The sequence below is a fragment of the Typopeltis vanoorti genome, chromosome 19 (assembly GCF_054136105.1).
Source record: "Typopeltis vanoorti isolate ZY-2024b chromosome 19, IOZ_Tvanoo_1.0, whole genome shotgun sequence".
Lineage (NCBI taxonomy): Eukaryota > Metazoa > Arthropoda > Arachnida > Uropygi > Thelyphonidae > Typopeltis > Typopeltis vanoorti.
In genome coordinates, this window is record NC_143567.1 from 6,082,310 (window position 1) to 6,108,960 (window position 26,651).

The following is a 26,651-nucleotide window of genomic DNA, read 5'->3' on the forward strand; positions in this document are numbered from 1 at the left end:
TTCTCAAGAACGAACCATACCATAGAGTGGGATAGAAGCACAATTCCTTACATGGAGGAGGACTTCCGCTCCCGAATTTTTAAGGAGGCCACAACAGTTGCCTGCTGTATACAAAACCTCAACAGGAACCAAGGACTAATCTTGCCTGTGATCTGGAAGATCCTTATTAGATCCCTCAACTCGCCAGAACTGAATTATAGTGCCAACTATAGAACGTTCCTAAATAACAACAAGTGATATCATGCACGCTCTATGCATGTATTGTACACGCTCTGTTCTTTTTTTAATATAATTGGAATCGGTTGATTATAGTTTGTAACAGTTTTTTACTTTTTAGTGCCTTACATCAGTTATGTATCCTGAAGATGCCAACAGCCTTAGTTAGTGAAACTAGTTGGTATATCATAGTTGTTTATTATATGCACTTGATCAATATAATCCCATTAAAAGTCATTCCAGATCTTTTTGGTCAAGAAAATTAAACGTTTTTTAACATGTCTATGGAATGTTCATTTTGAAGACAGTGATGACGATTAAAATATGCACTTTATTTTTTTTTGCCTAAGACATTTATGCATTATATGCAATGAAGTTTACGTGCAATTTGTAATTTTATCAGTTTATACTATTTGTTATATATTTGTTTCATAGTTTATATGTTTTGTAAACTTACTTGAATTACCTAAATTAAATAAAATATATTTTGTTGAGTATGTCATTATTGTTTATATAATTTTTAAAAAAAATTTTCGGAACATAACCCTACTTTTTCTATGTCATCGCATAACGCGATTTATATAAAGGGGGCATTTCTATGGAACCTAGCATCCGCGTTATATGAGAGTTACATGTACTTGTTGATCTTGTGAGATAAAGTGGTTAACATATCCGCACTCTAACCAACATCTGCAGGTTAACCACCATAGGCATGGTTATTTGTAATTGTCTTTATGTGTGAAAAATTTTAATTTCCTGTTGCAAGACCACTGTTCTGATTTATAAGAGGCCTGAAATGGCTTGAAAAAGTCCCCTGTACTAGAGAACTGGTTTGGTCTCTGGGACTGGGTTTCCAGATTATGTAACAAATGAAAAATAAAAAATGAAACTTATTTGTGCCTGTAGAAAGTCTTTCCCATAGAAAGTTCTAAGAAAGAAGTCACAGAATTTTTTACATCATTAGGTAGCTGACATACAGAAAATGGGGAAAAAGTTGTCCTTGTCAGTGGGTTAAAAAAGTCCCATGTACTAGATAAAATAAAAATACAAAAAAATATAAAATCAGTGAAATTACAAAATCCTTGGTCATTAGCTCATCTGACAGTATTAGCATACTATTGTTTTATAACCTTTCACAGGTGGGAGTAACATAAAAAAAACTTATCCAACTTAATGTGGACTGTTTCTGTTTATGTTTCTACTTATGTGACTTCATATGGACTGTTATGTTTGTATTCTAAAGCAAGAATTATCAGAAATAAAAGTGCTAAGCTACTGGCATTGATCATTTAGGATTATACTGGTAGGAATAGAAATGGAGGGATATGAAATGTTTTTTTTTTTTTTTTTTTTTTTTTTTTGTGTGGGTGTGTATAGAAGTGGAAAAATGGAGAGGCTGCTGATAGCAAAGGAATTGAGATCACTTAGGATAGTTAGAAAATGGTAGTATCTTAAAATATTGGTTGGACACATAAAAGGAGGGTTCTGATTGATTTAATCATGGACATGGATTAAAGGAATTTAGTTGGAAAACAAAGTGAATTTTAAAAATTGGAGGGAGAACACTGCCACCAGTTGGTGAGAGTGATCATAAGGTAATGACTTTGGAGTTGAACAACAAGGGATTGTGTATCTTTCTCTCAGGATAGGTGGTCAGCTTTCATTGTGTAAAAATTATGGAGACAAAAAAAAAACACATGTTGCAGCAATTACTTTAATTACATCTTAGAAAAATAACACTCAACATTTTAACTTCTGGATCAAGATCATTATCAGGAATACATGTATATGAACTAAATCACAAACTACATCATAATACACATAAGTAAGCTATAGTATAACTGCTCTTAACCAGTTATAATAGCCTGACCTCAGATGAAAGAAAGAAAGAGGAAAATTTAATAAAATTATAAAAAAAATATAATAAAATAAATATGATAAATAAAATCAAAAGTAGAACTACATCAATTGCTACTCTACATTCCTGCCATCTTCATGTTCTGTCTATCGATCAGGTTTTTTTTGTTTGGATTCTGCCACCTTGTTCTGTATCTGAATCCTATATGAATTGTACATAAGTCTTCCTTACTCATGAAATTGCTAATCCATCATTCTTGTTGAGATTGGGATGATGAATCAGAATATCACAATTTCTTTTTGAATTTTCTTTCAAACAAGTTTGGTTGCAAGGACTTGGTGCCTTACCAATTAATTCTGTGACATGTGATCACAACTTGTTTTACCATAATGAAGTAATTTAATGTGTTGTTTGTGTTCACCTTTGCTCATTGGAATTCTGCCTTCTGTTTCTCCTATATAAGGTAAGTTGCAACTATGATGGATTTTGTAAATTCCTGGGGTGGACAAGGTAGGGAAGGGGATCTTTAAATGAGTTAACTATGTTTTTTTTTTTTTGTTTTTTTTTTCCCCTGTTGGGAGGTTTGAATGTTGCCTTAGTATTATATTTATGCAGTATTCTATTTTTTTTTTTTTTTCTGATATTCCCCTAATGTACAATAGGGATACGACATTTTTGTGATCTTATTTTTCTCTTCATTAGCAGCCATTCTTTATTATAAAAGTTTGGCTTATAATTTCATATTCTGCCCATGGTATGAATGTACTATCAGTTTACAATAACCTTTCATGGGTGGGAGACATTAAAAAAATTATTCTTCAGACCTCTCGATCAGAGCAAATTGTTAGGTGGTGGTGTTGATGACCCCTAGTTTCTGTGTTCAATGGTTGCATGAGTTTTTTTTTTAAGGGTGGGGGGGTGTGGTAGATTGTGAAGAAAAGACAACTTGAAGGAAGTTCCTACATCACACCAAAACTTCCTTTGGAAGAAAATTCAAAGCTGCTTATGAGATGCTGATTCATCATCCCAATCTCAACAAGAATGATGGATTAGCAATTCAAAAAGTCTAAAAGACCCATATGCAACCCATATAGCAATGCATGTGCATTGAACAATAATTTCTGCACAATAAAAGGAAGCATATAATATCTAAGCAGAGCAACTCAAGGGAATCACAAGATATTTTAAATGTATAACTGCCATCCATTCATGTGCTGTCTCCTATCCAGGAGGTTGACTACCATGATGTGACTCATGGTTAACTACCGGCATAACATGTGGTGCCCTATCTCTTCCATGTATTTTTGTACATATTCATGACTGTAGCTGTAAATCTATGCATGTTCACAGAGCTGGTTTGCCTGTTCTGAGGGACAGAAAACCCGAGTTTCTGGGTGAAAAATCCCTCTACCTCTGTATGAGATCCCCTAACTCACCTTGAGTTGAAGGAGACCACATAAAGGTTTTTCACGTCATGGATAGGAATCGAATCCAGGTCTTTCCGACCAGCGGGCTTCTTCTATACCAACTGAGCTATGGAGGCTCAAATTTATAACTAGCAATTGCAGAAAAAAGGGAAAAAAAGCCTTTTTGTTTTTTCTCTAACCATGAAAAAGTCCTGAAGAATTATGAATATGCAATCCTCTGAATTCTGCTTGTCCACATATAGAAGCTGTCACCTGTTAAAATTCTTTGCTATTCGTATCAGTGTAAAACTTTCATTCTTCAGCATTCCTCTTTATCACAGTGGTTTCTATTTCCTTTGTATATCATAATCTTTTAGTGTCTAGTCCTGAGAAATAGTGTTATTTTTTTACATCTCTTTTACTAATCTATTTTTGCAATGCTTATTAGTCTCCCCACATTCCATTTTCTGTCTATGTTCATTCTTCCATCTTTTGTCATTCATTGCTTATTTCTTAAATTTTCTGCAAGAATGTTTTATTAGTATTTTCACAAACAGTATGATGAATATTACATACAACAAAATTTAACTAATTACGTTGAGAAATCAGGAGAAATCAACATCTTTATGTTCTCACTTAATATATTGAACTTTGTAGTGGATGCTGTTAAAAGTATGAGTTTGATTTAGTGTGCTTATAAGGAATTTTGGTCAATTAATTATGTGGTATATGTATTCTTCTCACCAATAAAACACTTGAATTAGCAGTATTGCATTGATTAATTATATTATAGACATAATAAACAATATTAATTTTTAATATTGGAATTGAAGTATTCATTGTTTTCTACAGATTGATACAAATCACTTACGTGTTAGGCAATGGAGGATTGAAGAATATTTGCTTATAATTTGATACTGCACTGTTTTCTGATTTTTCTTTCTATATATATTTAGGCATATCTGAAAAAATATCAAAGTATTAAACAGTCAGCTGTAGAGAGTTTTAATGCTTTAAAATTTCCTGCTGCGCATAACCTTAATAATATGGAAACAGTTTAAAAAAAAAAAAAAACGTTTTTGCAAAATTAATTTATGGTATATAATTAGCATAGAAATTTGTAGAAGCTTCCCAACCATCAGGCTGTGAGTTCAAATCCCATAGGCCTCAGGGACTTAAAATTCCATGTTTAGTCTTTAGAGCAGGGTTTCTGGACTATGTAAAAAAAAAAAAAAAAAAAAATTTTTTTTAATCACTAAAAATTCAAAATAAGAAATGTATAAATTAATTTAAAAAAAAAATCCTTAGCCCACTCGTGGTACTGAGGTACATATATAGTCATATATAATTATATCTATATATATCATATAATTTAGTGCTTTACTGATTCCTCGATTTATAATTTTTGGTGCATTGTTGATATCCGTTTTTAAATAATAAATATTGTTGTGGCTGCTGTGATTGGTAGGTGCACCTGGTTGGTGCCCTCTTATTTCTGATGATGATATATGTATTGAGTGGAAAAGACAAGTAGCTGCAGCTGTTTTCATTATTGTTAATCATTATTATTATGATACAGGAACTCATCTGAAGAGGCCGATTGTACACAGTACAGGCTGTTACACCACTTCTTAAATCCCCTTCATACTCTGCACATTCACTACACTATCAGAAAGTGCATAGTCTATTTGCCTTACATGCAAAAAAGCCACCTCACTCTCTCTCTCTTACTGACCAGTACCTTTTGCAACTTCCAGGGATGGCCCCCTTCTCCTTGTTTCTTCCATTCTAATGCATGAAAAATCTTTCCAGTGTCAGTGATGTAATTACATCTCAGCAATTTAAATGTCTCATTCATGACACTTCTTCATCTTCTATCCACCATACTCTGTAATTTGGCATGCCCTCAGTTTTTCATCATTGTATACAGCTATGATATTGTTGGATATGGACATTGTACGGCTATGATATTATTTTTTTTTTCCACCTCCAAATTCTTTGCAAGGTTATTTCATTCCCTTTTGGTGACCAGATTTGAGCATATTAATCCAGATGTGGTCTGATCACAGCTTAATACACTGAAATCAGCAGTCTTTTATCTCTTCTGGAAAAAGTCCTCCGTAGTATATCACAGTATCGCAGCAATCTTTTGGGTTGTATTCCAATATGTCCCTTACACTTCAAAATTTTACTGACTATCACGAAGATCCCTTGCATCCTTCACCTTCCTGTAGTATAATTCCACCAATAGAAAATGTAACCTCCCATTAGCAGGAGGTATTATCACTGATATAAAACATTAAATATCCCGGTACTGAGCACTGTGGAACCTCTGTTGTGATCTACCTTCTCCCTGTGGCTACTTTCCCATATGCAACTTTCTGATATCTGTTAGACAGCCAATTCCATTCCAGTTTACTAACCTGATATCTAACCCCCATATGTTGCAATGGCAGCCTGTCAGATGCCTTGGAAAAATTGCAAAAAAAATGGCAGTAAATGCCATTCCAACATTTTGCTTTCAATAATATATTATAAAAAGCAAGAAAATTACTGAAACAAGAATAATCCTTAACAAATCCATGCATAATATTAATATATATTATCCTCATATGCCCAGTTTTGAATATGATCTCTTGCTAATTTTTATGAAATCTTAACTTAAGCTCCTCCGTAGTGCAATTGGAAGAACGACGGTATATTGCGCCATTCGATTGGAATAGGCCTAAGTTCGATTCTCATCGCGACGGGAGGAATCTTTATCGGGACGATTTCAATCGAAGGTGAGTTAACCGATCTCATACAGAGGTAGCAGGGTTTTTCATCCTGCATACAGACAAATCGGCCCTTTAGAACACACGCAATTTACAGACAACAAATACTTGTTGTTGTGGTGGTGGAGGTGTGCAGTAGATGGCGTTGATGGAGATGATTCGTAGTAGAGGTTCGGTGTAGTGGTTGAGACAGTTGTAGGTGTCCTCCCACGATGAGTCTTCGGACTCCTTGGAGGTATCAGGAATAATAATAATAATATAATAATTAACATTTTCATGCAAACTGGTCTATAGGTTGATACCTCCAATCTAGAAGTCTTCATAGCTCAGTCGGTATTGACAAACACCCTTTGGTTGGAAAGACCAAGGCACTCCTGTCTAAAATGAGAAGAATCTTTATCCAACCTTATCATTCAGAGGTAAGTTAGCTGGTATCATATGGAGGTGGCAGGGTTTTTCCTTACAGAAACTTGGGTTTTTCACCCTACAAAGCACATAAACCAGTTAGAAGAATACACAGTTTATAGACATAATAAACTAACTTTACGGGCTTAGTCGCTTTTGCCATAAATCCAGACCAAACAAATCTCCATTCTGTCACCACCCTTATGCAGTTGGCACTACTTAGTGAAGCTGCAAGTTCCTTTTTCACATTCTCTTAAAACAAAAAATTCCATCCAGTTCCACTGTCTTATTAACTTCCAGAGTGTTCAAAATACAATCTCCTCATGCACTTCTAAATCTTCAACTCCCCCTCCCCCCTTCTCTCTCTTTCTCTCCAGAAATAAAATGTGCTTTTCTGGGATGAAATACCCAATCAAGTGTTCATTAAATAGCTCTATTATGTCATTGGACTCCATTTCCATCTAAACAGGGTCTTCATCCACTGTCATTTCTCTTCTTACTGACTACATTATGAAAGAATTCTTTAGGATTTATGTTGGACAGTAGTGCTGATCTTTTTTTTGTATTCCATTTTTGTCTTCCTTACTCTACTAGTTAATTTCCTGGCTTGAGTCTTATATTCCTCAATCAACTGCCCTCCACCTCTCATTACACTTTTCTGTAACCTCATTTTCTTCTACATTTTAATTTCATTAATCACCCACTTTACACCAAATTGTGTTATCTTTTTTACTTGAAGAATGCAATTTGCCTTTGCTGCTTATAAATATTTCTTCGCTAGTTCCTATACACTGCTGGTATCTCTTGCTTTTAATTCTTCCATTCCTGCAGTTGTCCCTGGTTGATTTTTAAGATTATTGCCGTCTGCCTATATTCCACATAACTCCTTGAAGAATAATGGTCTTTTCTCTTTTTTAAATTCTAGAAAAAATGTGCCACATCAGAACAGATCACATAGTACCAATTTTTGAACAGTTAACATTATACCTCTATACTGCACAAGAATCGAGTTAGTTTAGGCTGGTTTCATGGGAATGCATATTTTTGCATAGTGCTAATACTACCAGACTTACTTCTTACTTTGAAGTGAAAAGAATCTAATATTCATGGAATATTTTTTAAATACCCCAAATTTTTTTCGTATGAGAAACATAACACATGGATTTAAGAGTTAACCGTGAAAATTCTTTTTCTTTTTTTTTTATGATGTGTAAATATTTCTTTTAATGACATAGTATTTTAACTGTATTTTTTAGGATGTTAATTAAATTTCATGTTAATAAAAGGATAAACCAAGTATTTGTTTTTGATTTCATATTGTAAAGAGAAAATGTCATGAATCTGTAATATGAGTGTTATAAAGCAGACTCTTATATTTAATGTAAGTACTTAATGTACTTTTGAACTACTATGAGAAAGGAGCATAAATAATCTGCATTTAAAACTGATTTAGTAAACATAATTCCATGATTTGATTTAATATTATATATATATATATATATATATATAATGGATGAAGATAACAACATCAAGGTAAGTTAGCATATTCTGCTTAAAGTTCCTAAAGCATAAAATAGCATTATGCTGCTATATCCTATTACTTCTTTCAGCATGTAATACAAATTATTATTCTTCTTTTAACAATATGCATGAATGCAGTATTTTCTTTTATTTAATGCTTGTTTTGCATGCTTTGCATTTGATTTGTTTTATCCTTCCCCTGTATGCAGCCTATACTGTGCAGCAGTAATTTTCATAAAAATTAATGCACAGAGCATGATTCTGTACTTTGACCCTCAACTTTTTTTAACAATAATCAATAAAATCCTGAATCAAAAATGTCAGGCATCACAATCATAAAAACTTTGGTTATGCAATTTCAAAAACTCGCACTTTAATGGGAGATACTTTTTCCTTCGCCACTGTTGTTTCTCTCCTTCCTTAGTGAAGAGCAATCTGTTTTAACTCTGCTTTTTGCCACTGCAGGCATAACAAGACTTTATATTAAATATAATATTTTAACAAGAAGAGTTGATGTCTAATAGGCCAACTCTTAATTTGGAGTTATGTTTAGATGAAATTAATTTTAGTGTATTATATATTGAATCCTTCTTTTTTGCATAATCATAAGGAAATTCAGACAGGAATTTATATATAATACATCTGTTAGTATTTGTTTGTAAATTTCCCACAGGATTAATTTGATATCTTAATAAAATAATTTCAATGGGTATGGTTTAAATTCTGGGATTTTCATTTCTTATCCCAAATATCCTAATATAAATGTAACAGAGCATAAACATTGTTAGCTATTGCTTTGAATTCAGTAAAGCTTGGAAAGATCACATTCATTATGCAAGTGCATTAATTCTTATGTCTTGTAACACTGCTTTTAATAGTCCAAAATTTGATTGTTCATATAAAGAAAAATATTAACTGTTATATAAGATTCAATGTATGAACGTTGAAGGTAGCTAGCAGGAGCATCAGGTAGTTAGCTGATAATTTCATCCTATTGGTACAGGTGACGATATTGAAGACTCAGCCCTCTTTGGGAAACCGACCCATGCCACTCATGTGTACCTTCCTTATATCGAGGGTCAAAAGTTACAGATGAGTAAGTTTTTTTTTTTTTTTTTTTCCCCACAAGAACCCCAATTCCCTCTTTGCTTCGCTCTGTTTTCTTTTCTGTCTTTTCTTTGTATTTGAGTTTTTTTTTTCCTTTTCCTTAAATATGCTTGTTAGTATTCTCATAGAAAGACATTCTTTAACTAATGAAACTAATACTTGATGTTTAAGAACTGGATGATGCACTGTTATTTATTTTTTAAAATACATTGTTTTTACCCATTTTGTTATATATCTGTAAGTTTATAAAATAATGTTTAGAAAACATATGTAATAAAATTTTGAACTTTCTTTTCATTCATTAATAGCATGGCAATAATTAAACATAGAAATTATTTTCTTGCATATTTATGCCCTCTTCAGAAGGGTATTGCATTAGTATTACAAATAGCAGTATGCATATGTGTAAGGGGAAGCAGAGAGAGAGAGAGAGAATATTGTATAATTAGTAGTATTTTGTCATTCTTCATTTTGAACGTATTTAATTTTGGTACACCTGACATTATACTGTATCAAAGCATTTCACTCAATGCTCTCCCTGCAAAAAACTGTTTCTCACTCTTGTACTCATGACTCTTAATCAGTGTACAGGGATGATTACTTCTTTTTTTTTTGTCACCTTTGACAGTGGATAGCATTTCACTTACATTTATCTGATATGTTCCTCTTATGAACTTAAATGTCTCAGATATATCACTCCTCCTATCTGCCAATCACTGCAAAAGGCATTCCCTTATTCTATTTATCCTCATACTGTCCAGACAGTATTCGTCATTTGTCTCTTGATCTCTCTCTGTTGTTTCCTTCTTGTTCAGGTGATCAGATTTATGCACAGAATTCTAGATGAGACTTAATTAGTTGCATTGTATAATGATGCTTTTTATCCTAAAGGACATGATTAATTCCTCCTTATTATCACTGTTCCCATTTGTCTTTTTTATTATTATTATGCCAGTGATTTTCTGATTAACCCTAACAGTTTTTGTATTGTGCTCTCTGAATGTCATCTCCCTATTCATCATTACACTCCAGTCTCCTCAACCTCATGGAGCAAGGTATATTTCATTTCATTTTCTCTTATCAGAGTGCATGGCCATGCACTTTTACTCACCTACCCATAGCAACACCTACTGATTCAATCATCTTATAGCATCAGCATGTTGGAACTTTCTGCCATTATTCTCCCCAATTTAGCATCATCTCTTTATAAAATAAATAATAACTGGTAATTAGCTTAAGGAATTAACAATGCATATAAATGATATTAATTAAAGGCAACTTTAATGAATAACTTCAATATTTTGGCAACGTCACGTTGCCATCTTCAGGAACATAAAAATATGGTATGTGCATGCAGGCACTAACAAAAGCAAATGAGGAAGAAGGCAAGAAACTAATATTGTTCCTAAAGTCCTAATGGTGCCCCCTAGCGGGCTAATTGGGTTGTCTTGGCCGTTGGGCTGAAGTTCTCATTATGTAAGTCTCCCATATTTGGAGTAGTTTCATGCACCCAAATTTGTTGAGGTTTGGAATATTTTTTAGAGCTGCTGATGATTCCTTGAATAATCTTTCGTACTTGAACTTGCTGCGGTGTATTATTTTAGTTTTTTTCCAACGAATTCTATGGCAGGTATCTAAGGCATGGTCTGCCAGCTCAGAGTGGCTGTACTGGTGAAACGGGATGTAGTTTTTGTGTTCTGAAATCCTGATATTTGCTGTCCTGCCTGTTTGGCCAAAGTAAGACAATTTGCAGCTGCAAGGGACCAGGTAGGTCTAGGGGAAGTGGTTGGTCTTTGGTAGAGCAGATAAGGGATGCCAACTTTTGATATGGTCTATAACAAGAAGTCAGGTCATATTTTTTGGGGATATTTTCTGAGAGGTGCCCCAGATGTAGGGGATGGTGATAGATTTAGTGTAATCTTTATTGTGGAGTTGTGGTTTACTGGTTTTAGTATTTTTTGGGGGTTATAGCCATTGGCTAAGAAAGTGTTGAGGATGTGGTTTAGTTCAGTGGTTAGGGCATCGTCATCTAAGCAGATTAATTTTGCCCTGTTATATAGTGTTTTTATAACCGCGTATTGTTGTGTGTGGAGGGGGGGGGATTGCTGGTGAATATATCTGCCTGTATGGATGGGTTTTCTGTAAACAGAGAAAACCAAAGATCCATCAGGCTGGCGAGTGATTGAAGTGTCTAGGAAGGGGAGGGTGTTGTTTTCCTCTTTTTCTAAGGTGAACTGGACTCTGGTTTGTTGGTTGTTTAAGTGTGTTAGGAAAGAGTGGAGTGTATCTGAGCCATTCAAATCATTCATATCGAAGCCAAATAGCGGGGTTTTGTGGGGCAGAGTTTAAGGCTTTCTCTTCAAAGGTCTCCATAAAGAAGTTGGCCAAGGGTGGAGAAAGTGGTGAACCCATGGATGTCCCCTCTATCTGTTTGTAGAATTTTCCTTGCCAAACGAAATAGCCTGAGTTCATTGTGAACTGAAGTAGGGCTGAGATATCGGGAGGAAACTTGGCTTGGATGAGCTCTAGTTTCTTTGAGTGGGACATTAGTGAATAGGGAGGAGACGTCAAAACTGACCATTATGTCAGTGTGTTGGAGTGAGAGGTTTTCTATACTGGCTTTAAAGTGGGCTGAGTTTTTTATGTGTGATGGTGTGTTGCCAGTATAGTGTATGAGCATTTTGGCTAAATGTTTGGCTAATTTAAATGTGGGGGAATCAATACCATCCACTATGGGATGTAATGGCACATTTTGTTTATGTATTTTTGGGAGTTCATATAATCGAGGGGGTCTAGAGTTATAAGGTTTTAGTTTGTTAGTGACTTCCACAGGCCAAGAAGTGACTTTCTTAAGGAGTCTGTGGAGAATTCTAATCTGAGAGCTGGTAAGATTATATTCAATAGGGAGGTAGGTAGTATGGTCTAATACTAAAGCATTAAGCTTACTTTTGTATTCCTTTTGATTGAGAACCACAGTGGCATTTCCCTTATCTGCTTTGGTGATTACTATTCTTTTGTTTTTCTTCATTTCTAGTAGAGCTGCATATTCGTCTTTGGATAATTTGGTTTTTGGAGGTTTTGCTTTGGTGAGAACACTGGCTACATCCAGTCTGACGTTGATGCTATGGTTAGGAAGGTTGCGAATCCCACGTTCTATTTGGATCATGATTTCCTCGGCAGGTATTCTTTTTGGAGCTAGGGTGAAATTGTGGGCACGTGAAAGTGCGGTGATTGCTTCAGCCTTTAAAACTATGGATGAGAAGTTGACTACCGTGTTGAGTGGTGGCAGTGGTAAGGAAGTAGAATTCTTTATCAAGTTTTTGTATTTTTTCAAGTGCCGACTACGTATTTTTTCGAATTCTTTTGTTGCCGAAGCACATGAGACATCATAAAGAATTGTCCAAAGTTCATGGCTGAGCGTATCTGAAAGCTGTTCCTCTAGCGCCTGTAAGGTTTTGTTTACGTCGGCAAGGAGAACATGCGTCGTGGTGATTTGTTCTCTTAATAAGGCGAAGCTAGTGCGATTATAAATACGGAGAGCTTTTGGTGAAGTAAAGCAGTTCTTAAATTTAACACAATTTGGGATTGTTATCCTGGCGGCATTTAAGGAAGGTCAGACGATTTAGTTGTCTCGATATCTTTAACCTGATTTTGCCGTATTGGTGGGCCTTTCGTGCAATGGAATCTCTGTGGATGATCATAATTCTAGTAACAAGGCTTATACGTTGGTCATACATAACTGGTAATTAGCTTAAGCAATTAACAATGCATATAAAGGATATTAATTAAAGGCAACTTTAATGAATAACTTCAGTATTTCGGCAACGTCACGTTGCCATCTTCAGGAACATAAAAATATGGTATGTGCACGCAGACACTAACAAAAGCAAATGAGGAAGAAGGCAAGAAACTAATATTGTTCCTAAAGTCCTAATGGTGCCCTCTGGCAGACTAATTGGATTGTCTTGGCCGTTCGGCTGAAGTTCTCATTATGTAAGTCTCCCTTGTAGCTGCAAATTGTCCTACTTTGGCCAAACAGGCAGGACAGAAAATATCAGGATTTCAGAACACAAAGACTACATCTGGTTTCACCAGTACAGCCACTCTGGGCTGGCAGACTATGCCTTAGATAGATACCTGCCATAGAATTCATTGGAAAAAAACTAAAATAATACACCGCAGCAAGTTCAAGTACAAAAGATTATTCATGGAATCATCATCAGCTCTAAAAAACATCCCAAACCTCAACAAATTTGGGTGCATGAAACTACCCCAAATTTGGAAGACTTACATTATGAGAACTTCAGCCCAACATCCAAGATAACCCAATTAGCCCATCAGAGGGCACCATTAGGACTTTAAGAACAATATTAGTTTCTTGCCTTCTTCCTTATTTGCTTTTGTTAGTGCCTGCGTGCACATACCATATTTTTATGTTCCTGAAGATGGCAACGTGATGTTGCCGAAATATTGAAGTTATTCATTAAAGTTGCCTTTAATTAATATCCTTTATATGTGTTGTTAATTCCTTAAGTTAATTACTAGTTATGTATGATCAACGTATAAGCCTTGCTACTAGAAAATAAATAATAGTGGTCCAAGAACCAAAAAAAAATCAAAAAAATCCTGTGGTACATTTCCTGTTACCCTTCTCCTTCAAGACATTATTTATCAATACACATTAGTATTCATCTAATTCTTTTCAACTTTCAACAGGTGTTTTGTGAAATATTTGCAAAATTTATTTGGAAAAATACTTATAAATAGTTATAACTATTTCCTCTGTCTCTTTTCATGCTATTATAAAATATAACTAGGTTATTGAAGGAAGACCTCACCTTAACACACCCATACATGTAGAAACATTCCTCCACTCATCAATCCAATTCTATATTTTATCGCTAATCATCCTCTCAGATACCTTCATCACCACATCAGATATACAGACTGGCCTACAATTTCCCTTTTCATTCACTTTTTAGGACCTGTTCCTTTTGCAGGCTCTTGTTCAACATCTAGGTTGATGACACTTCCATTGCACATTCCCTTAATATACATTTGTATCTAAGCATGAATGCTCACCACTTGAAGAACTTTATTAATATATAACTTAAAATTTCAAATACTTGACAAACTTTCAGTCTCTCCTCTTCCTCTTATTCCATATTTTCCAAAATCAAATACTAACAAAATGCTCACTGAAAATGTTTATTATATTTTCAGTTGATGTCACACATGTGCCCTATTGGATATATGATGATAATATTTCTCACATATCTCTGCATAGCTTCTGTTACATTAAAAATTATAATTTATCTCTTTAATACTGAATTAAGAATCATTTATTCTGTAATATAAGTCCTTCAGTTGAAACTTTTTGCTGAAGTTATAATTATTAATCAGCTCACAATTTTTGGCTTACTTATTGAATCGACTTATTTGAAGAGGTAATAGAAATTGAATTAATAGAAAGAATTTCTGTTATTCCTTCTGTTAATACAGTAGAAAGGATAAACAAGAAGGAAACAAATGTGATTTAGTGTGATAATGGGTGGATAAAAAGCAGCATGGTTCTAAAATTATTTATCAGTCTGCTATTAGGGTATGCTGCTAGAAATCTGTATGTCTGGAAAACAAAATTTAGTCATAGGTAAATTTTTAATAGGATTGCTGTACAGATTGTGCCTTAATTGTTCAGTCGTCTAAATAAATTTGTGCACTGAAGATGTTTACCTTTCATATATAAAGCCAAGAATTCTATACACCTAAATTACACATAAATAATTGTTTATAAGCAAACTGTGGTCTTATTCTGCCATTAAGTAATTCTGTTTAATACATTTTATTATTATTATTATTATTCGTGACACCTCCAAGGAGTCCGAGGACTCATCGCAGGAGGACACCTACAACTGTCTCAACCACTACACTGAACCTCTACTATGAATCATCTCCATCAACGCCATCTACTGCCCACCTCCACCACTACCACAGCTAGTATTTTTTGTCTGTAAATTGTGTGTGTTCTGAAAGGCCGATTTGTGTGTATGGGGGATGAAAAACCTGAGTTTCCGGGAGAAAAAAACCCTGCTGCTTCCGTATGAGATCGGCTAACTCACTCGATTGAAATCGTCCAGATAAAGATTCCTCCCGTCATGACGAGAATCGAACTTAGACCTATTCCACTCGAAGGGCGCAATGTACTGTTGTTCTTCCAATTGCGCTACAGTGGCACATCACATTTTAATATAAAATGTTTAATATATGCATTCCCAATCATAGAATGCATCATATTTGTGGAAAATTAGTTATTTTCAAGATTATATTAATTAAAAGTAATTATCATAAATGATAATTAGATAAATGAAAAATTGATAATTAATATAACCATTACTTAAATATTAATATTTTTGAAATTCATTTCACATTAATCTTAATAGTTTATGTCAAAAGATATTTGTGGTCCATTTGCCATTAAATATACATATCATATTATGATGATAACGTTAATTATTATTATTACATGGTAGATCCATACACTCCCAGAATTTGTTACTCACATTCTGAGCTAGGTTTTTTACTTGGAGAGTGGTAAATGAGTGGAATAAGCTGCCAGAGTCTGTTGTGGGTGCTATGACCATGAATGAGTTCAAGGTGAGGTATGATAGATACTGTGTGAATGTCGAATAGTTGTTCTTGACATGATGTTAGGGTCTCCCTCGATGAGTCTGTCGACTCCTGAGCTCCATTTCAGCAGAAAATTGAAATAATACACATATGTTAAAAACAAATGTATAACAAGAAATATTTTAGATAATATAGGTTCATCATCATCACAAATCATGGGCTCACTGCCCGTTGGTGTCCGATGCTTCCTTCACTATCTTCTTCCACCTTTCTTTGTCCAGTGCACAGTGTCACAGTTTCTGTACACCCATTCCACACCAGTCCTTTATATCATCTATCCATTCTTTCTATGGTCTACCTCTTCTGTTTAAACCATCCAAAATACCAAACATCTTCTTCTTCCTAACATGGAATTTAGGCCAAGTGGTCTGTTACGATTTCATTGGGAAAGTATTTACTTGTTCTACGTGCCATCTCTTTCTTGGTCTTCCAATTCTTCTTTTTCCACTTATTTTCTATCTGTATAATATTTTTGGTAGTCTGCTGTTGTCCATTCGATTTAAATGTTCTAGCCATTTTTGTTTATATTGTCTTATGTAGTAATTAATTGGTTTTATTTTCAGGGATTGTAAGATTTCTTCGTTTGTTTTGTGGTCCCACTTGGTATATCCAGCTGATTTTCTGAGGAACTTCATTTCTGCTGTTTGAATTAGTTTTTCACCTTTCCTTTTTATGGTCCATGTATCGCTTCTGTATAGTAGAGTTGGTTTTGACAAGACATCTAGTCTGATTCTAGTGTGTTTTTGTACTAGGGATGGCTTAAATATATTATTTATTATGCCATTTACTTTGACAAAGTTTGATATTTTAGTGTCTGTCTTTTTCTTCTTCGTATGATAGATCACATCCCAAGTATCTGAAAGTGTTTACTTGTTCTAGTATTTTATTATCTATCACTATTTTACTTCTTATTGGGTTTTCTCTTTTGAATGCCATTATTTTTGTTTTTTTCTTTAGATATTGTCATATTATATTGTTTTGAAATATCTTTTAATGATTTTAATGATCTTTGTAAATCATCTTCTGATGTAGCTAATACTATTTGATCATCTGCAAATAGTAGTGTATCTTTCTTCATTTGCAGGGTCATTTGCATTCCAAATGGGTTATACTGTTTCCAGATTGTTATATTTTTATTTATATATATATATATATATATATATATATTGAAAAGCAGAGGTGAGAGGGTACACCCTTGTCATACTCCTCTTGATATATCTTTCCATTCTGAGATGTGTTCTAATTTAACTACTATTTTATATCCTTTGTATATATTTCTTGAAAGGATTGTAAAAGGATTTGGTATGTTTAAATCGGTTAATATTTTAAACAATTTTTGTCTACTAATTTTGTCAAGGGCTTTTTCATAATCAATAAAGGCCACATGTTTCTTTTTTGAAATTCTCTTCTCTTTTCTATTAATAATTTTAAAGTAAAAATTGGATCTATACAGGATCAGCCTTTTCGGAAACCATTTTGTTCTTCTAGTAGTTTGTCATCAGCAATGCTGCTTGGTTTCTCTTTTAATATTCCTGCATATATTTTATATCCTGTATTCAGCAGACTAATTCCCCCATAATAGTTATTGCAGTCATCTTTATTTCCTTTTTTATAGATTGGGATAACCAGTGCTTTTTTCCAAGAATTAGGAGTTTTTCTGGACATCCAAACCATATTAAAAAATTTCAGACTTCTTTCATTCTATACAAAATTGCAGGTGAAAAATTTAAATTTTTCACCTGCATTTTTGTATAGTTCTATTGGGTCATTCTTTGTCTTATAAAATTTTATTTCATTGTTCTCATTTGTCCAGAGATTTCGAAAATAGGTCACCCATTTTTCTAAATCTGTTGTTTGTATTTTTATCTTGTCTTTTATTTCTTTATTCATGTATTTTATTACTTTATAGGTTTTGGGTTGTGGTTTAAATAAATCCTTCTCTAGTTCTGTTACGAAATTGTTCCATCTTTCTCTATGTTTTTTCCTTACTTCTCATTTTGCAATTGTACTATTTCTTTTATACTCTATTTCTGTTTCTATTGTTTTGGAATTTAGCCATTTCTGGTAACTGTCCTTTTTTTGTTTTTATTATTTTTTCTATTTCCTTGTTTCAGTCTCGCAGTCCTCTTTTTCTGATCCATTTGCGCTTTATTCCTAAGGTTTCTGTTGCTGCTTTTGTGAGAATTTATTTAAAATTTTCCCATTCATCTTCTATATCATTTGATTCATGTGTGGTTTCTGTTTTTAAGTTTGTGCATTTTTGATGTTGTTGTGTAACTTGAGGATCCTGTAATGAAGAAATTTTGTAGCTTGGCTGGAAAAATTTCATAGCCATGTTGGTTTAAATTGAATTTTTGCTGATACCATAAAATGAACAGAGTTTAATTTTAGACATAAGAGCATCGATATGCTCTTACGTCTAAAATTAACTCCGCTAATTTAAAATTTATGATAACATAGTCAATTACTGATTTGTATCCTCTGGCTGATCAAGTATATTTCCTTGTGTTTAAACATTGAATTCATTATTCTCATATTATTATAAATGACAAAATCATACAATCTGCAACCATTTTGATTATATGTATCTTCGCCAAATTTACCTATGTTTGTTTTGTATTTTTTGTTTCCTATTCTGGCATTTAAATCTCCTGCTAGTAGTAAATAGTTTTGTTTGTTTTATCTGTGGCATTCTGTAATTCTTTATAAAATATATTACTGTCTTCTTCTTTTCCCTCTTCTGGTGCATATGCACCAATTATTGTTATGTGGCCTGTTAATGTCTTGAATCTAATTTCTATTAGTCTTTCATTCAAATAGTTGTAATATACGATATTGTTCTTTAGGGATTTATGTACCATAATCATTATACCTACTTTTGCTCTTTCTTCTTTTTTAACTCCACTGTAGATTTGTATATAGTTTCTGTTACTATACATCTTTATGTTAGCTTGGTTTAGTTGTTTATCAAGTTCTTCTTTGTATGCAATGCTTCTCACATTCCATGTTGCAATCTTCATTATGTGTTCTTTTTTCCAATTTTGTTTACCGTTTCCTGAATTGTGGTCTTTTCCCTGATAGTCCATCCAGCTTTTCTTTGCATGAGACTTGAAAGTATTTTGAATTTCCCCAGGGCAGGTTACTAACCTGTCACTGGGTAAGTCCAGTGGTAGGGCAGCTTCTACCTAATGTCTCTCGACAGGCAGGCAGATCTAACAGCATTTACTCTGTTAGGGTTATACCACCGATACTCGGTCGCCAGTGCCTGTTTTTTGTTTTAGTTCAGGATGGACCACAGGAAGGTGAGGTTGACATTTGTGTGGGAGAGGCTGTGTATTGCACTTCACCACCCCTTTAACCCCCCCCCCCACAAAAAAAATCGGGGAAAATACTAAAAAACATGATTGTCTTTATCTTCCAGTCCTCACTCATTCTATAGATGTGTCGAAATAATAACAGCTTCTGATTTATAATCTTCTGCATCAGATTCTCTTTTGGTTATATCTTCCGATAGAGCTCTTCATTTGAGACTTTCTTACCCATCCTATTCTTAGAATCTTCCTGTAACAAGTTCTTTCATATGCCAAAGTTCTTTTTCTTGATTCCTTATTTATTATCCATGTTTCAGATCCATACAGTAACTCGCTAAAGATGCATGTTTCCATTACTTTTAGTTTTGTTTGTAGGCTGATCACTTTACTTTTCCAGATGTTATCCATGGCCTTCAGATTTGCTCTTCCCTTTGCAATCCTGATCTTTTTTTTTTCTTACAGTCCAAATCATACGTTATTTCACTTCCCAAATATGTGAATTGTTCTACATTGTCTATATCAATTCTGTCCACTTGTATCTTTTGTTTCATGTTGTTCTCACCAAATACCGTCGTCTTTGTTTTTTCCAAGTTCATAACAAGTCCAAACCTCTTCCCTTCCTCACAGTTTCAGTGTTTTTTGTAGTTCTCTTTCATCTTCTTCAATAATAACAATGTCGTCTGCAAATCTCAGATTGTTAATTCTCATTCCATGTACAGATATTCCTTTTGCATCTTCCTACAGTTGTCAATTGCTCTTTCTAAATGTGCAATGAAAATGCTTGGTGATATTGGCTCCCCTGTCCAGTACCTCTGCTTATTCTAAACCATTTCCCCAAATCACCTATTCTAACTGCTGCAACTGCATTCTGATAAACATCTTTTAATATAGCTATTAGTTTTTTATCAATTCCATAGGATTCCAGAGCTGCTACTGTCACTTTCTGATCAATACTGTCAAATGCTTTCTGAAAATCAACAAAGCAAGTACATATGTTTTTTTTTTTTCTCCTAGCTTTCTCTGCTGTTAACCTCATTGTCAAAATTTGTTGAATTGTAGTTCTATCCTTCCTAAATCCTGCTTGCTCATCTGCAAGGTATGCTTCCAATTGTGTTCTCAATCTTTCTGTGAATATCATCATCACTTTACCAAGGTGACTTGTCAAGGCAATTGTTCTATAATTTTTACATTTTAGCTTATTTCCTTTCTTGTATAATGTCACTAATATTGATTTCACCTACTCCTCTAGCATTTTCCCTTCTTTCTGTACCATATTACATAGTTAGTGCATTTCTGTAACCATACTTTCACCACCATATTTAATCATTTCTCCAGTGATGTTATCGTTACCAGGACTCTTGTTGTGTTTTAGCCATCCTATTGCTTTTTCTACCTCTCCTCTTAAAATGTCTATATCATGCTCATTACCTGGTGGTGATATCTGCTTCAATTCTTCAGTTTCCCAATGCTATCTAAATCTAGTTTTCTTCATATAACTCACTACAGTATCTTGTCGCCGCTGTACAATTTTTTCTTTATTCATCAATACTTTGCCTTTTTCATCTTTAATTGTGGTCTGTTTTGGTTGCCACTTTCTATTAATGGTTCTGATCATTTTGTATACATCCCTTGTTTTATGCTCTCCATAGTACTATTCTATGTTGTTGCATTGGGCTTCTAACCATTTAATCTAATCCATTCTGACTGCTTTTTTCACCTCATTACACTTTCTTCTATATCCCTCTATTATTTGTTCTTGTGTATCCCTTCTTATCTTCAACATTCTTTTCTCCTGTACTAACTTCAGTGTTTCTTGTCTAATCCATTTCTTCTTGATCTTCTCTTCTCCTGGTATTGTTTTTTCTATTGCCATCATTACTCTTTTCACTCTTAGATTCAAGTTTTTTTCTTTCTCCATGCTTTTAAGTTTCTCTTCTAACCCTGTTGTGTGCCTTCTTCCTATTTCTGCTTCACTTATTCTTGCTGTATCTCTTCTATTCTGATGTTGGGGTTTATATTTCTTTTTTAATTTCAACTTGATGTTTCCAATCACTAAACTATGGTCCGAGTTTATATCTGCTCCTTGAAAAGTTCGACACTACTGTATTGATGTTATCCATCTGCTTTTAATCGTAATCATCTCAATCATATTCTTGGTTTTTCCATCATTTGATCTGTCCATTTTCTACACTCCTTTTGTTGGAATCTTGTGTTACAGATCATCATCTCCTGGTCCACAGCAAATTCTAACAATTTTTCACCTTGTTCATTTCTTTCTCCGAAACCATATTTTCCCATGACTCTTTCCCAACCAACCAATATAGATTATTTCTGTATTAATTATTTCATTCAATTCATTTTTATTTAGCTATTTTACATGATTTTTATTCTGTATAAAGTGAAATTAATATTTTTATTTTACTTATTAGTGGGTTCTCTAATTTCTTTTTTTCTTAAAATGTTAATTTTATTTTTTTACAAAACTGTGATAGGGTGGTTAGGGAGTAAAGGCATCAAATTTAAGAATGTTTGTTTATTTTTGTAGCCTTTCACTATTTTTTTGCTGAACTAAAACTAATTCAGAAGATGATGTGATTTCAATTGTGGGATATCCATGTATTTTGGACTGACTCCACTTTTCCTATATAGTAAAGAGATTTGAAAACTATTATTGTTTTTGCAAAAAAAAAAAAAAAAGAAATATATATATATATATATATATATTGTTTTTGCAGGAATGGTTTAAGCCTATATGTGCACCTGTGAGTAGCTATATTGAAGAAAATGCTGATAAAATTAGATGACTTCTTTCATGATTTATGATGGCGAATACTAGTATTTCAAATGAAATACTAATATTCGCCTTATTTCCCAATATTACTCTTTTATGAAACAAAGTAATTTTAGCCAGCCTGGTTGGTCGAGTTGTTAGTGTATCCGCTCTTCAGCCAAAAGTCAGCGGGTTCGAATCCTGCCGGATGTTTGTGATTGTCTGTGAAAATACTAGTAGTGGTGGTGGGCAGCAGAATGCGTTGGTATAGATGTTGGTAGTTGTAGTTGGTGGATTGAGTGGAGACAAAGCTGTAGAGTAGGTGCCCTCCCTTGATGAGTCCTTTTACTCCCTGGAGGTGTCACGTAATAATAATAATATTTCTCCTCGACTAAAAAAAAGTGTAGGAGCATGCTCCCAAAGTGAAATATGTAGTTAATTAATTCTCTTGTGAACAGTTTGAAAATTAACTGTAATTCAAAATATCTGTAGTCAGAATTGTTGTTTAAAATGGTTGGAATAGTTGGCCTGGTTGGCTGACAGGTTAACATACCCAATCTCCAATCACATAATTCTCACAAGAGAATTATTAGCTATGTATTTCTCTTTGGGAGCATGCTTTTTTTTTTTGTCCCAATGTCAAAGAGACAAATATTATCAAACATCAGTTTTAAAATTTCATTGTTTCAGTAGTATTGGGAAACAAGTTGAAGAGTAGTATTTCAGTTACAGATGGGAATTTTGCCTTAAGCTGATTTCTATCATGAAAGGATTTATGTAATTTTACCAGCATTATCATTAGAGGTCACATATAGTTTTAACTCAGCATGCAGAACAATAATAGTCTTCAAAATCTCTTTATTATGTAGGAAAAGTGTAGTCTGTTCCAAAATACATAGGTATTCTATAATTGAAAGCACCTCACTTTCTGAATTAGTTCAGTAAAAAAAAAACAAAAAAAAAACAGTGAAAGGTTACAAAAATAAACATTCTTATGCCCTTACTCCTTAACCACCATATCATCAATTTATATTTAAAAAAAAAATTCCATTTACAGATCTTGCAGTATCATATAAGATAGGATTAACATTTTAAGAAATAAACAGAAATTAAGGAACTTACCAATCAGTAAAATGCAAAATATTAATTTCACTTCACACAGAATAAAAACATTATAAAACAAGCTAAATGAAATCTAATTAAATCAATAATACAGAACTATATGATGCAAATCAGCTTAAGGCAAAATTCTCATCTGTGAATGAAATACTAGTATTTGCTAGTTTGCATCATTTTCTTAAATATGTCTTGTTTTGCATTTGTTTTTCATTTTATGTATCATTGCAATATTATTTCAATTTTCCATGTATCAGCATCATTAATACTTTATAGAATTTCAATTTACTAGTATGGTTCTTTCTACAGATACTTTCTGTACAATGATCGTTATTTACATGAACTTAGAGATGTGATATTCAAAATTATGAGTATCATCTCTAGATCAATTATATATCTCTCTCTCTTTGTATCAAATCTTACATGTGCATGAATGGCTACAAAACCTATAACAGAATGATCACATGTATGAATAGGTGGTTATGGAGGAAAAAATTGGGCATCTTCATCTGTTTCTTGAACAGCTGGGGGGGGGGGGTATATTGTACTCTGCTTGGGAAAATAGTGAGGAAAAATAGTGTTTCAAAGAGCATAGGAAAATGAAATAAAAGAAAAAGCGAGATGGGATGAGAAGGTGGTTAGTCAGTATGAAGCAGAATTATGTATAGATGTGGTAAAAATACCTGCTTGTATTTTTACATGATTAGAGAAAACTGGAAGAATGATGTTGGCCAGTTTGGTAAACACCTTTGAAAATGCCTGCAGAAAGGTATAAAATAGAAACAGAATCACTGCAGGTTAAGGATCTTCTTGATAGCATCGAGTACTTTTTGGGAAGAGTTTTGGAACACCACTCCATATGCAAGAAACATATTGTGATGCTGAACAAATTTAGGACACACACACACAATGTTAGACACTCTACACAGTTTTTCTGCAGGCTGAGGAAGCAATGCATGTGATGCATTTGTTGTTTGAAAGGCCAGAGATATAAGTCATCGAAGAAGAGACACATGATCCTGTCTGTAGATCTGAAAAATTATCAAAGCTAAGGGAGAAGGGAAATGATATTTCTGAGATATTTCTTTATGAGAAATAAGATGGAATGTGATTTGGTAGCAATGAAGTACAGTTGGCTGTCCCTGCAGCATGCTAAATAACTGTACTGTATCTGATATTTGAAATCTGAAGAGAGTAACTCATCCACCATGACATTTATGAACAACCACATAGGGAACTGATGATCTTCTTGGAGTGGGTAGAATGTAGACCTTAAGATGGCAACTCTTAGTAGGTAAGCCTCTCTCTGATAGACACTCTAAGATGTTTTGAAAATAATGAGAGCAACTAAGTTTTTCTAAACATTTCTGTGGCTTGTCCTAAAGTAATTATTTCCTGTAAATTTATCAACAGTTGTACCAAACAAGTATCCTTTTGCCGATTACTTTACTAATTCTTTATGGCATGCATGGTGCAGAAATTTTTGTGGAAGTTAAGGAGACAAGAGACCTTGGAGTGGTTGCAGACAAGGGTCTGAAGTTCACAAGTCTCATTACACAAGTTATTAAGTCATCACATCAGATTATGGCAATGAGCGGAGGACTTTAAATTGTCAAAATAAAGAGGTTCTGGTTCCGTTTAGGTCTTCATCAGGCCTCGTATGGATTATTGTGCACAGATTCGGTACCGTGTTTTTCATGGTAATGAGTATATTTTGGAAAGGGTCCAGAGAAGACTAAACTTAGGTGGTAACTGGTCTTTAGGATGTGGGATATAAGAGGACAGATTGAGAGAATGCAGTTTTCAAAGTCTTGTGAATAGGAAGAAGAAAGGGGATACGATTGGGACCTTTGAGTTGGTTAAAATAGAAGAAATTTTTTATAGAATGGGAGATATGGGTTAAACAAGAGGACATCCTTGGAAGGAGAGTGAAGTGTGAGCAGTGGTAGAAAAGAACAAGTTCTTTGTATGGAGAGTGGCTGGTAAGTGGAATGGCATTGGTTATTGAGAGAGTAGACATGCAGAATGAAGGAAACTAAAGCTATAACACTGGAGGAAAACTCACATAAAAAACTTTAGAATTGTGTGTTAATGTTAAATTGCCATTCTGTGATCTTGTACTGATGATGCCTAATGATACTTAGACAAAAATTCCATGCTAATAAAGTTTTATTCATAAGCTTTCCTCCAGTGTTATAATTCTTTACAATATGCCAACTCAGAGTATTTCATTATTGAAACAACAAAGCTATAGCTGTTAGAATGCACATGCATGCAGTCTCAAGGTATGTGAAAGTATCAATAAAGTATTATCTGACTGGAATTATATTATACTTGACAAAAATTATATTCTTGTTTTACTGCTTTATTCAAGAGTAAGCAGTGAAGTATCTTCGTGACACTTATATAATTCCAGAAAGGGATTTATATGATAGTCATATATTTATGTGACTATTTGCTTTAGTAATTGAGTGATAGACAGAATTAGATAAGGGAAATGGATACACCATGATATCACTGGACTTTGCAAAAGCATTTGACAGAATACTGCATGGGAAGACTATTACAAAAGTCAGAGCAAATGAGAATGGATATGAATCTGGTAGCATGGATAGAGAGGTGGCTGACAGACAGGCACCTGAGAGTACTATGTACTATATGGTAGAGTGGAATCTAGGAGAATGAAGGTGACTAATGGAATACCTCATGGTCTGTATTAAAGTCATTCCTCTTTAATTTGTATATTAATGATCTAGGGAATGTTTTTTTGGGGGAGGGGAAGCTATTCAGTTGTCTGCTGACAATGCATAACTGGGGAGGGAATTAGTTGATAAAAGTGATTGTAGATACCTACAGGATGATTTAAATAAATTGGCATTGTGGATGTACAATAACGATTATCAATTTATTGTTACAAAATGTAAGGTTATATGCTTCAAGTTGAAAAAGTTACATACTGTGTATCACAGTTATGGTGCTGGATTACAGAAAATTTTTGAGTGTAGTGGTCAACATAGAGTAGAAAGAAAATTCTAGGGAATTTTTTACCTATGTGGCTAGTAGGAGGAGAAATGATTGTGGAAGAATGACACCGTGGGATAAAAATGGGAATAGGGTGACTGATGCAGAGGACATAGTGGAGTTGTTCAATGTACAGTTTATTGGAGTATTTCATCCTGGAGAAAAAAGTTTTAATACTAGAGGATTAGGGCAGGTTTAAGGTTTAGAGGTGCAAGAGGAGAGTGTGTTCCAAATACTGAATACTCTGGATGTCAGTAAAGCAGTGGATGGTATTTCACCATGGGTTTCGATAGAATGTGCTAAAGAACTGACATCTCCTTTGACTTGGCTTTTCAGTGAAAGTCTGGCTATGGGAAAGGTACCCAAGGAATGGAAGGAAGGTAAGATAGTGTCATTGCATAATGGCGGTAACAGACAGGAAGTGTCTATTATAGGCCAGTCTGTGTGTCATCGGTAGTT

General features: G+C 33.9%; 1 protein-coding gene across 16 annotated transcripts in view; it reads left to right on the top strand.

The window, feature by feature from the left end:
• Positions 1-26,651, top strand: part of LOC150095834 (uncharacterized) — a 1,527,755-nt gene that overhangs the window by 784,166 nt on the left and 716,938 nt on the right. For 13 of the 16 annotated variants that reach the window (XM_090409494.1, XM_090409490.1, XM_090409495.1 and 10 more), the window contains one exon: positions 9,184-9,276. The exons of the other annotated variants lie outside the window; for them this stretch is intronic. In XM_090409494.1, coding sequence (XP_090265620.1) covers positions 9,184-9,276 — 93 coding nt within the window. The remainder of the gene's footprint in view (positions 1-9,183; positions 9,277-26,651) is intronic. 16 annotated transcript variants of the gene reach the window in all.